The sequence below is a fragment of the Cornus florida genome, unplaced genomic scaffold (assembly GCF_030987335.1).
Source record: "Cornus florida cultivar Cherokee Brave unplaced genomic scaffold, ASM3098733v1 CherokeeBrave_3.0.0_Hap2_Chr07, whole genome shotgun sequence".
In the NCBI taxonomy this organism is placed as follows: Eukaryota; Viridiplantae; Streptophyta; class Magnoliopsida; order Cornales; family Cornaceae; genus Cornus; species Cornus florida.
Window position 1 is genome coordinate 44,781,443 of NW_026775577.1, and position 13,271 is coordinate 44,794,713.

Here is a 13,271-nt window from a genome sequence, read left to right on the forward strand (position 1 = left end):
AAAGGGCAATATAGTAAATGTGTTAAAATAGGGAGAATGGTATTTTAGGCAACATAATATTTTAAATAGGAAAAGTTCATGCGCCATGTCATCCTTTTAATCAATCTCATTTTCTTGAAAGTACGAGACTTTGACTCAACCATTAGTAAATATGGAGTCCTGACCCCATTTATATGTAAAAATCCCAAATTGCATAGCGTATATTTATTTATTTATTTATAATGTAGTTTTAATAATACAAATTTACTTTTTAACTTATTCCGTAATTTTATTGTATTTCTGACTCATTTTTAGATAGTAATTTACTTTTTCTTATAATTCTAGTTTATTTCTAATTTTTCCTAAATAATAATTTTATTATTTAATATAGAGTCTTAAATAAGATGAATTATTTTTTTACTTTATTTCTCTCTCGGACATTAATTTGGGGTCATCCAGGTTTTTTATTGCTTAGGTTGTATTATTTAAGGGTTATTTCGTAACGTTTTTGTTTATATGTTCCTCGTTTCTTATTTATATTTCTTAGCGTTTCTATTTTTTTGAAGTTTCTTTCTAAATAAAATCAGTATTTAGTAACGTTCATTTGTTTATTGAATTATGTAAAAAATAAACAAGAAACATTCTTGATTTGCACAAAGTAATCAAGATCCAATCCACTGTTGTGAATTTTTCAAACCTTTAACTAGAAAAAAGAAAAAAAGAAAAAAATAGCGCACTCTAAAAAAGTAACATTATATTTATTGCCCAATTACTAAGCTATCAATCACTCATATATCTATGCTTCGATTTGGTCAATTTCTAAAGTTTCAATCATAATAAGAAAGAGAGAATCAGACATGATTAAGAGACAGAAGGTGGGAGTGAGTGACTGGCCAAATTTATAGGGTTTTGATTCCGAGAAAAGTAAGCATCAAACACAATGATAATGATAGAGGTTAACTTTTGAAAAAAAAAAGCAAAAAAAAGGATTGAGAAAGGAGAACTAGTAGTTGCCTTGTCCTTCGTTGAGTGAAAACTACCATCACAACTTATGATGCAATTTATTCGTTTTGTAAAGTATCTCTCCATTAATTTAAGGTCATCAATCAACTGCACATTTCCATCAACATCATGGATAGGGGGTAATTATATTACGAATATTTTTTTTTCATGACAAGAAACACACTTATATTCTTACTTTTTGCTCCTATAAAGAATTAAACCCTCAATCTTCCATTTTAATAAGTGAGGAGGAGGTACCACTAAGTCGCACGAGACTTGGTCAATTATAAAAATGAATAATACGGGAGTCCAATACATTCAATTATTATTATTTTATTAATATATGAATGGAAGATGTTGTCATCCTAACTCACATAAAAATAGTGAAATGTAATTTTTGAAATTTATATCATATTTCAATCTTTATCTAAACAACCATTGAATGCACCAACACATATATATATATACACACACCTAAAAAGTATAAATACAAACATGAGACACGAATACGACACATTACAGATACAACAATATGACAAATCTTAAGAAATAAGAATATGTTATCCAATCCAAATAATGGTTAAATGCAAATATATATACACACACCTATAAATCACGGATATAGAGAATACGTCACAATCTAAAAATGTCCAAAATAAAAAATATATATTATTTATAATAATATTTTTTTTCTCATTTTATTGAAAAAATCCTGAATTAAATCATTAATTTAAAGCGTATATTATTTTTAATTAATTAATAATATATTTTAAATTACATTGAATCTCATTTTTTCTAATTTTTTTAAAATAAAACTATCCCACCATATCTTGAAAATATCCACGTGATTTAATTCTAAAAAAATAATTCCAAAACGTGATTTAATTCTAAAAAGTGTCCAAGATATGAAACATAAATCATAATTATAAAAAATATGAAGTTGAAGTTATCATATTTAAAAAAAAACAATTTAATTTAATTTTTATTTCTATTATCACGTTAATTACTATATTAATTACTGAAATATACCCTAGGTTTAGAAGGGGCTCTGCATCTAGCTGTCGGTTGGGAAAATATTACACACTGGCTCTACATCTGGCCGCCTCTAGGGTTAGGGAAATATTACACACTGTCTATACATCTGGCCGCGTCGAGGGCTTGGAAAATATCACACGCACAGATTTACTTTCTTCGTCTTGGCCGCCACTCACCATTGTCTAACCGGAGTCTTCTCACCATTTTACCTTTCGATTGTGTCTTGCGCCGGAGTCTTCTCGTAATCGTCGGAACGCAAGCGCCGGCGTCTTCTTTCGTCGTCGTCCGAACGCAACCTCTTCGTCGGACTCAACAGTAAAGGTACACTCCCTTCCCCAGAAAATTGTTACGATCGATCTAAAGATTCCTCCTTCTCTCCTGATTGAATTGAATTTATTTAATCCTTCAACCGGAAAGGGTTTAAATTAAATTTATTTAACCCTTCAACCGGAAAGTGTTGCATAATTTAAGTATGCAGATCAGAAAATCCCTAGTTAATTCACTTCTTGAAATCATTTTTTTTTCTCTCTCTCCCCCTTCTATCAATCTTCCATCATACATCAATTTGTAAAAGCAATCCCTGCAAGTCTTTGATATGTGAATATAAATTCATGTAATTTGCAAATCGGTAACAAATTGCTCTAATAGTCAATTTTGACTGTCATTCGATATTTGACTATAAATTCTTGTTTCCTAACTGGATGTCTCTTCTATTTTAAACACTAAACTGAATGTCTCAAGTTTCCTAATTCAATATTTTTCTTATTTAGTGTTATGGCTTACAAAGGAAAAATGAAGATGGATGCTGGATCATTTTGCATACCCAAGAACCTGACTCCTCCAGGGGAGGATGCTCATTTTATTTGTTCTGAGAAGAACACAATTGGAGTTGCAGATGGCGTTGGAGGTTGGAGGAAGAAGGGTGTGGACGCGGGCCATTATGCGCGACGATTAATGGCTAATACTGTGAGAGAAATTGATGATCAAACTGAAGGACCTATTGATCCAATGAGTGTCTTGTATGAAGCTTTCTTCCAAACTAAGCTCAAAGGATCATCCACTGCATGCATTATAACCCTCACAGGCAATGTATGTCATCCATCCTTTTGCTCCTTCCTTGTTATATATATGCTTTCTTTTTGTTCTCTCAAGGCAAAAGGATATATTTTTAACTAATTTGCAATCTTTGTTTTTAATTATTGCAGAACTTGCATGCTGCTAACATTGGAGATAGTGGATTTTTGCTGCTAAGAGGTGGTGAAGTTGTATACAAATCACCAGTGCAGCAGCGTAGATTTAACTGCCCATATCAGCTTGGAAGGAGAAATGATTCCCCCAGCTCAGCGCAGGTTAGTGCTATTATTAATCTGTTGTATTTTAGGCTCAACATTAATACTGGGTCAAATTGGGATTGTCCGCTGAAGAAGACAGTCATTAGAATACTAGTTGCATATATAACATATATAGTTCTTTTAATTTTAACATTTTGATTTGGTACTAATTATAAATATTTGGTCTACAGGAGCTCACTGTTTCAGTTAAACTCGACGATGTCGTTGTTGCTGGAAGTGATGGGCTGTTTGACAATATGCATACAAATGAAATTGAAGAATTGGTGAAACAATGTATGGAAGAAGAGAGCACCCCACAACAATTAGCTTGGTCTCTAGCATGGTTTGCTCATAGTTGTTCTCTCGACAAATTAAATTCTAGTCCATTCGAAATAGCTGCTGAAGAGGCAGGAATGGAATACATAGGAGGTAAAGTTGACGACATCACTGTCATTGTTGCTTATATCAGACCAATGGACTGCTTCTAACTTTCTTCAGCAACAAAAAGAAAAAGAGAAAAAAAAAAAAAAAAGAAGAAGAAGAAGAAGAATGCTAATACTATATATAACACGACAGTATAGGAGTTTTTGCAGAGAAGTTCCAAGTGAATTTGTGCATATGATTAAGTTGATTCGTGTAATTGTTGTTTGGTCTTTGTGGATATTTACAATTGCAGAAATGTATCAAATTACCATTTTTTCTTTAATTAGATGTGAATTTTTTTTTTTTTTTTTTGTGATGGTATGATATATCCTTGCCCATTTTTCAGAATGTGAGATGTGTTGATGCTCTTGTTTTGCTTCATTGTATATCTACTCTTTATGGGTTATTTGTTTATTTATTTTACTGTGTGGAGATTTAGTAGGAATTGCCATTCCAAGTTGAGTGGCTCTATATGTGTTAAGCAAGGAATACAAATAATAGGGGCTGTAACTATTTGATTCTAACTTTACAAGAATTCTTTAACAAATTAGTGCAATTAGTTCTGACAGTATCTTCAGGAGATTGCTAATCCAATCATTAGCAATATTCAAGCCAAAAATGACTAGTAAAGTAATATATTGCACAAATGATAATCGTAGTGACTGGTTAAGTAAGTTGCAAAGAGTAATAATATATGTTAAAAAGAGAAGTTGAATAAGGATAGTCTAAACCTGTTTAATACATTAAATAGCACCCTCTTCTGATGTCAAACTCCAAAACTGAATTGGTCCAAAGACTACAAAGTACAAACCATCCTTCCCATGCTGTTTCATCCCGTCCCTTCCTTTTTAATTGGCTTTGGTGATTTCAATCACATAAGATGGAAAAATAAAGTCATAGTTTAACATCTCCCAGCAAGTAATAAATCACAATAAATAAAGTAAACATGGATTGGTACACCAAAATTATGATATACTTATGCACTCATTCTAATTATGATGAGGAACAATTTTGTTTATATGTGCATAAAATTGCAATTAACCTTGCCTGAGTATTACACACACACGCACAACTAACTGGCCTGTAACAAGAACTGTGATTTTTTTTTTTTTTTTTCCTTTCTTTTATTTTTTTTCCTTTTTTCTTTTTTGTTTAGTTTTCATGAACTAAAAGTTGTTTAGGATGGGATTTTAACCAGGTTCTGAGAGGATGTGTTAGTTTTCCAGGCCATCAAGTTGATGCCACTGGATTGGTCACATATATGTGCTCATTTAACCCATATTTTGCCATTCCCATTTATTTTGGATTTCACTTACTGATTAGCACCATTTTGTTTCTTATTACATGTTTATACAGATAAAATTTACTTGTGGACTTCTTTAGTCACCACATGGTAGAGATTGTAGGAGGCCCCTTGCATTCTTTTTATTTAAACTATGATATGCAAGACCTCTGTAGCCTATATATTTGTATAAAATTTGAGTGCTCTATATGTGTTCCTGAAAACCCCCAATCGGTGTTTATTTTGATTCCTTTTTGTGTATACCTGTTTGAAGGTTGGAGTAGTAAATACACCTTTCTATTTCATTTATTCATTCGATTTCTATTTCTTGTAAACTTGTCAAACTTGGGAGCAGAAAAGACTAACATTTATCTCCAATTTCTCCTTTCTCTTCGTGTTTTTTTTATTTTTTATTTTTTGATTCAGTATTCTTTATCAAAAGTGTGAACTTCTCCTAGGGCTTTCCAGCACTTGTGCCTTATTAACTATATGTACGTGTCCTAGGAACTTAGTAAAACCTAAAATTATATCTCTGAATGAGTTTTTGCTAGTGTTATTTATTTGTGGTGCAAGGCGGTCTCAAGTTGGTGGATGAAACCTATCCAATCTCATAAGCTCTTTCTAGCAAATGTATAAAAGGGGAATAAACATATTCTAATAGTATCTCCTCTTTAGTGCTCATAGATGATTGGAAAATAGACAAATACATCCAAGAATCTCTGAAAATATATACCATCATCAACATCATCAAGAATCTATACTGAGCATATCTTACTACGAAGGCATCGAAAACAAAAACTTCTATTTATTCTTCCCCAAAAGCTGACTTCCAATAACTATGAAAATTGCAAGAAACCTTATTACTGTGTTTACCTTTCAAACTCCTTTCAACCATGAAGAATCGATCTGCCACTGAGCGGTAACTTCTGTAATGGAGATTTCTCCTATATGAAGTTGCAGTTTTAGCCTCTGTTTGAGTTCAAATATCAGGCAGTGGAATGACTGCTTCGAAAGCTTCCACAAGAAGAGACACTTTCCTTTTCCGTGCTGGAGTTAGTTTGGTGACGATATGTTGAAGTGCATGCTCGAGCATCCATTGCTCAGCTTTCTTCATCTCTTCCATCATTTGACACCTTAGATCGACATTCTCTGCCTCTCGGTCAGGCTTCATGGTCAGATGTCGTGGTACCTGATGATTGCATCTCATTATTTTTTGCAATGCCTTGATGGATCTCTTGAGAAGGATTACCTTCTTCAGCTTGCTCCAGTTCTTGGGCTTTTGCTGTTCAGATTTGTTTCCCACCTTTAATGCTGCCCTCTCTTCTACTGTGGTGGTGATATTGTCAGCTGTAGACTCTGTCTTTTTGATCCAATAATATACCGATTCCCACTTCACTTCTGTCATATTCTCTGAAGCCCTTTTTGGCAGAATTGGTGGAAGTTAAGATGCTTAGCTCCCCATCTTCACAACGATTTTTTTGTTAGAGCTCCTGGTTTGAAATCATGTCACTAGTAATTGATTGATTATCAGATGAGTCATCTTGAATTTCTGGAAGAACTGTTTCATCAATTGATTCTGGTACAAGTTTGACAGCATCACTCTGGCTAAATTCAGTCCTTTTGACGTCTTGCATCATGATTTGCATAATGATTTTCCTTTCCCGAATCACAATTTGTTTTAGAGTAATCATCACAAGAACCAATTCTTATTTCAGGCAATGTGTTGCCATCATCTGCTTGTTCTTCCTCATCGTCTCCATCAAGAAACAGCTGGGTTCCAACTTTTGCAGCAATACCTGATGTTACATGCTGATCTATCAGGTGCCACATCCTGATATTCTTCTGCTTGTCCAACTGGGACTTGCATGCTACTTTTGTGGATCAGAATCTCTAGTCTTCTCTTCCCCGCCTGCAGTTGTTTGCTCCAGTCTTTCATACTCAGAAGCTGAAGAAGCAACATTGTTACTTGCCACTGGTTCTCCATTATCATCTATGATTGGGCTTTCATTTATATAAGATGGTGGACAACTTAAACAATCAAGCTCCACCGTTTTACCACTCAATTCAGAGCCAGTTTTGAGAATCCCCAAGTTGAAACTCGAAACTGTATCTTTGATTCTTCATGGACTTCTTTTTCATCCACAAGAACTTTCAAACCGGTGAAGCTCAAAGTGTCATCTGATTGAGAAACTTCAACTGCGGACGTGCAAATAATCACTCACATCAGAATGTTCATCTGCGACGATGGAATTATCATCCCCATTATCAAGATTGGATACAATAATTTCCTCCGTCTTCGTGCCTGGATCAGTGGCTCCAGAAACAGATGTATAACATTCATCACTAATAGCCTTTGTCACCTTAACATGCTGTTCTTCTGATGGTGGAACCACTGTTTCAAAAGCTTTTACAAGCAATGCCACTTTTCTGAGTTGGAGCCAGTTCACTAACTACCTGCCGAGTTGCATAATCAAGCACTCGGTATTTTTCTTCTCTTCCATAACTTGATGCCTTGGACTGACAAATTTTAAATTGGAAATCTAATTAATTAGTAGAATAATTTTAAATTGGAAATCCAATTGGTATTTTATTTTAGTTAAAACTAAAATTAGTAGAAGAATTCTTACATTGACGAATTTTAAATTAGAAATCCAATTAATTAGTAGAAGAATTTAAAATTAGAAACCCAGTTGGTATTTTATTTTTGTTAAAATTAAAACTAGTTATTGGAAGACTAATTAAATTAGTTGAAGAATTTTAAATTGAAAATCTAATTAAATTATTAGAAGAATTTTAAAATGGAAAGACAATTAGCATTTTATTTTAGTTAAAACTGAAATGAGTAGAAGAGTTTTCATATTAACAGATTTTAAATTGGAAACTAAATTGACTTAGTAGAAGAGTTTTAAATTGGAAATTCAATTAGTATTTTATTTTAGATATCATTAAAATTAGTATTTTAATTAAAATTAAATTCAGTAGAAGAATTTTAATACAAGTCAATGATAAGTATGGATATAATCTTATAATTATATAGATATAGATTTAGATAGAATATTTGTCAATTTATAAATAGAATTTGAATAACAGGAAAACATTAAATTTAATAAAAATTTTGACAACAAATTTGCTTCTGATTTTGGTTTTCTTATTTGTAAAACATCATCCATGCCTTGTTATCGTGGAGGTAATTTTAAGCTTTTCACGTCTTGAATCACATCAATATATTCGTTGCAATTGAAACCCTAGGTTACTGTATTGGTTGTTCTTATGTTCAATTTGCTTTTTTCCTTCATCCATCTAATTGGTTTGATTTAAAGTCTCACTCGTGGCATTTTATTCTGTTGTTTACTGTTCAATTATCTTTTTTCTCTGGTAAATTTTTTTTTTTCAATTATCTTTGGGTACTGTATATATCCCCCTTATATGTTTAATTCTTTTCATTGTTTTCCATTTTCATGTTGTCAAATTTTGTTGAACTGTTTTTCGTTTTGTCAATTTAATCATTACATTATGAGGCCTTCTGCATTTTTGTTTTAAAAAATATCTCATTTATTTTTTATGCTGCTTGGGAGCACTTAATTGGTTGCTTGAATTTGGAATTAGGAAAAAATTAGTTAAATTTTTGAACTAAATTTCCTCCGATCCCAAATCCAAAGCACCGATTTGGTGCTATCAAACGCAACATTATTGTATTCCTCATGAGTAAAGAATTGTCAGTGATATCTAATTATATACTTTTGGAATGTTCTACATATTAATCCCTTATGTTGCAATGTGTTTTTTGATCCTTAATATGTGTATGTACACTTATTTCTTGCAGCATGATAGACTGTAATATTGTTCATATCTACATGATGCTGCTTTGCTTGATACATTTGACCTTTTGTCTCTTTGTCCCTCTGTTCATTGAAGTGTGGTTCTCTATTTCATTATATGTGGCTTTGTCTTTGTAGGAAGTGGGTCTCAATCTTCCGGTTCATCACCCTTTTCCGGATGGGGAGGAAGTAGTTTTGGGTCTCGATATTCTGGTGTGTGATCCTTCTTCAACGAAAGCAAAAGCCTCAATGTAAGGATTTGGCTTTCTCACTTATTGTTTGATAATTGCTATCAAAACCTTCATATTTGAAAATTCGTAGACATATATATAGACATAATATTCCCAAAGTGCATTTTTTAAAAATTTATTTATTATTATTTTTCATAAAGTGGTCATTATATGCTGCCATCTCGGCTAAAAGCTAGCGAATTCTTTTTGGTTCATCTCTTTAGCATATGTGGGAAAGTGCTTAAACATCTTAGAACAAAAGGCACATTGGTCATTGCAGTTCATGCATAATCTATTTTGAAGTTTTCGTAACTTACATTTGGTGTAGCTTGTGTAATGTCTTATGTTTTGTAATTTTTTGTGTGTAATTATTGATTGATAGCCAAACCCCAATTAGTTCAGAAAATGAGTTTTTGAGTTGAGTTAAATTTATTGACTCTTTAGCAATGGAATCCAAGTTGATGAATGCCAATTGTTTTTTTTTTTTTCTCCTTGATAAGTAAGATTTTATAGAAGGCTCTCAAAAGGGGAGCGCTCCCAAAGAAGACAACCACCGTCCAAGACGACACTATAGCTTTAAGCTATCCACAAAATCCAAAAGAGAATCCATTGAATTACAGTCTTGCCCATTTACCCAAAAGAATAAAGAAGTAATAATACTGTATTTAATAGCCCAAATGGGAGAGTGGGAGACTCCTTTCCCTAAAAAAATCTCCTATTTCTCTCACGCCGCACACCCCACCAAATACAAAGGGGAGTGGCCCTCCAACCATCTCTGACTCGGCTCTCCACTGTACACCCTTTCCAATTCTCTAAGAAGTCTACCGTGGATTTTGAGAACACCCATGGAAGACCAAAAGCACCCAAAAGCATAGACCAAACATCCCTAGCCTCCGAGCATTGAATAAGAAGATGGTTGACAGATTCACCCGTTGTCTTGCACAAGCAACACCTGTTGACCACAACATGACTTCTTTTTCTAAGATTATCAACAGTTAGGATGCTTCCCCAAGCAGCGGTCCAAAAGAAGAAAGCAACCTTCAGTGGAGCTTTTGGCCTCCAAATGGCCTTCAAAGGAAAAATGTGGCCTATGCGCTCCAACATAAAATTGTAGAATGACTTAACCTCGAAAATCCCTCTTGAGGTATCCACCCACAACATCTCATCCATGCCCACTCCGACCACCACCTGGCTATAAATGAAGGCTAGGAAGTTTGACACTTCCAAAAGTTCCCAATCATGGAACTATCGATGGACCTGCACATCCCAAGTCACCCTCCCATTATTGAGACAATAATAGTCAGCAACCATAGCATCTTTAAACACAACAATCTGGTAAAGACGCGGGAATTTGAATGCTAAAGCCAAATCCCCACACCATATGTCTTCCCAATACCTGACAATCCTTCCGCTTCTAACCTTGAACCGAATACGTTTAGAGAATTCATCCCACCCTTTACGAATTTGCTTCCAAGAGCCCATTCCTGCTGGGATTCTAGCCTCGTTTGAGTGCCACCCTCCGTCTCCCTCCCATAATGACAAGCGATAACGCGCCTCCAAAGCTTGGCCCTCTCTCTTCCAAACCTTCACAACCACTTGCCCAACGCCTTATTAAACACTTCCAACCTTCGAATTCCCAAACCCACTTTATTAATAGGGGAACACACTCTTTCCCAATTAACCAAGTGGTACTTGAACTCATCTCCTACCCCACCCCACAAAAACTTCCTCTGAATCACGTCAAGTCTTCGAATAACTGACTTAGGCATCGGAAAGAGCGACATAAAATAGGTCGGGAGATTTGAGAGCGTGCATTTCATAAGAGTAACCCTCCCCCCTTTGGACAAATATTGTTTCTTCTAACCTGCAAGCCTCCTCTCGAACCTCTCAACAATTGGATCCCACACAGCAACTCTCCTTGACGAGACTCCCAAAGGGAGTCCTAAGTAGGAGATCGGGAGACAGCCAGCACTACACCCCAGAGTATCAGCCAAGCCTTGAACTTCCTAATGTTAATCTTCAACCCTGAAACAACTTGAAAGCAGGCCAACACACACCGTAAATACCTGAACTGAAGGAGGCTAGCATCACAAAAGACAATAGTGTCATCCGCAAAGAGCAGGTGGGAAATGACTAACCGTAAATACCTGAATAAACCCAAGGTGCTCCTCCCTCCCCATCAGCTGGCTAAAAGCCTCCATGACAATGATAAACAAGAAAGGGGAAAGAGAGTCCCCTTGCCTCAAGTCACGAGAACTGGCAAAGAAACCAGCTGGGGATCCATTCACTAAAACCGAGAACCGAGCAGTTGATATACATAAAAGAATCCACGCTCTCTACTTCTACCTAAAACCCATTCTCTCCATCAAATACAACAAAAATCCCAACAAACATGATCATAGGCATTTTCGATATCCAGTTTGCACACAATCCCCGGAATACCACTTCTCGCCATTGCGTCAATGCATTCATCAGCAATCAAAATTGAATCCAGAATTTGAGGCCCTCCAACAAAAGCATTCTGGGAGTCTGAGATCACCCCATTGAGAACTCTCCTCAACCGAATGGCTAAGACTTTTGCAATAATCTTTTACACCGCCCCAGCAAGACTAATGGGTATAAAGTCCTTCGCCTCACATGGTCCGCTCTTTTCGCGGACAAGAGTAATGTAGGAAGCATCGAGACTTTTCTCAAAAGAGCCATGCAGAAAAAAAGAATTGATTGCCCCCATCACCTCTGCCTTCACCACCTCTGAATTCTGTTGAAAGAAAGCTAAAGTAAACCCATCTGGACAGGAGCGTTATCCCCATCACAACTCCTCAAAGCCGCCAACACCTCTTCCTCCACGAATGGCATTTCAAGCTAGTCTCTATCACCTTCCGATAATGCAGCCCATCAAGAAGAGGCCTCCAACTCTCAGTCACCTCAAAAAGCTGCTTGTAAAAAGACACGAAGCTATCCTGGATATCATCATCCCTAGAAACCGTAACTCCATTAAACTGCGTTCTCCCAATGTGGTTAAATCTTCTGTGAGCGTTGGCCATTTGGTGAAAAAACTTCGTATTTCAATCACCTTCCTTGAGCCAGAGGGCTCTAGACTTCTGTCTCCAAGAGATCTCCTCCATCACCGCAATCTCTCCAGACTCAACCTTACACTCCTCCCTTCTGCTAATATCCCTGCTACTAAGGCCCACCTCACCCTCCTTTCTATCCAAATCTGAGATTTCTAGGAGGATTCTATTCTTTCGCCACTTGAGATTACCAAACACTTTTTTATTCCATTTCTTGATGTCGTTCTTCAACAACCTTAAAATGGAGGCTAAACGGAAACTCGGACTGCCCCTTACCTTATATCCCATACACCACAACCGAATCCTATCTTTGAAGTCATCAACCTGAAGCCACATATTTTTAAACCGGTATGTGGTCCGAAATAGCACGGGCAAAAGCCATCTGAGAAACATCCGGGAACTTCTCTTCCAAATCTCCCGAAATTAGAAATTTGTCCAACCGTGACAACGTTGGAGAATCCCGTCCACTAGACCACATAAACTGGCCTCCTTCCATCGGATGATCCATGAGATGGTGAGAGTCAATAAAATCTGAAAAGTCCGTCGTGGCAGGAGACCAAGGACCCCCTGTGGATCTCTCACTAGGAGAACGGATGGCATTAACATCACCCCCAACACACCACGGGGCATCCCACCTTGATTTAGCATACCCCAACTCCTCCCACAGAACTCTCCTTTCAACATCCCCTCCTAGCCTATACACACCGGAAAAGACCCATTGTGAGCCATCTTCTTCCAGAGAAAACGACGACGAAATTGAGTGCCGCCCTTTCCACAAGTCAGCTTTTGAGACCCACCTTTTATCCCAAAGCACCACAATACCTCCAGCAGTCCCCTCGGCATCAATCACCTCCCAATCCACTAACCTGCCCCCTCCCACCCCAACAAACTTTTAAGAACCCGATCAGAGGAAGATGCCAGTTTAGACTCCTGCAAACAAACCACATGCACCCCCCATTTTCTTAAGAGAACCTTCCCCACCCTTCTTTTGTTCGGGTCATTCAAACCCCGAACATTCTAGGACACAACTTTGAGCTTCATAAACGCACAATTTCTTTCCCTCCCCCTCCTTCCCCCTCTCCTCCTCTTCCCCCTTCTCT

The 13,271-nt window shown here is 36.3% G+C and overlaps 2 protein-coding genes across 6 annotated transcripts in view; one reads left to right on the forward strand and one right to left on the reverse strand.

Moving 5' to 3' along the window:
- Window positions 1–2,037: 2,037 nt before the first annotated feature.
- LOC132267121 (probable protein phosphatase 2C 55) overlaps window positions 2,038–13,271 on the forward strand; it is a 31,661-nt gene continuing 20,427 nt past the window's right edge. For 4 of the 5 annotated variants that reach the window (XM_059768188.1, XM_059768186.1, XM_059768189.1 and 1 more), the window contains exons 1-6: window positions 2,038–2,337; window positions 2,787–3,105; window positions 3,222–3,365; window positions 3,539–3,776; window positions 6,768–7,533; window positions 9,009–9,121. In XM_059768188.1, coding sequence (XP_059624171.1) covers window positions 2,791–3,105; window positions 3,222–3,365; window positions 3,539–3,776; window positions 6,768–6,865 — 795 coding nt within the window. In that variant the 5' untranslated portion in view covers window positions 2,038–2,337; window positions 2,787–2,790 and the 3' untranslated portion in view covers window positions 6,866–7,533; window positions 9,009–9,121. The remainder of the gene's footprint in view (window positions 2,338–2,786; window positions 3,106–3,221; window positions 3,366–3,538; window positions 3,777–6,767; window positions 7,534–9,008; window positions 9,122–13,271) is intronic. The other variant, XM_059768190.1, reaches the window with a different exon arrangement.
- LOC132316658 (uncharacterized) lies at window positions 9,803–10,270 on the reverse strand. Its single transcript, XM_059815131.1, has one exon. The coding sequence runs from the start codon at window positions 10,268–10,270 to the stop codon at window positions 9,803–9,805; it is 468 nt and encodes a 155-aa protein (XP_059671114.1).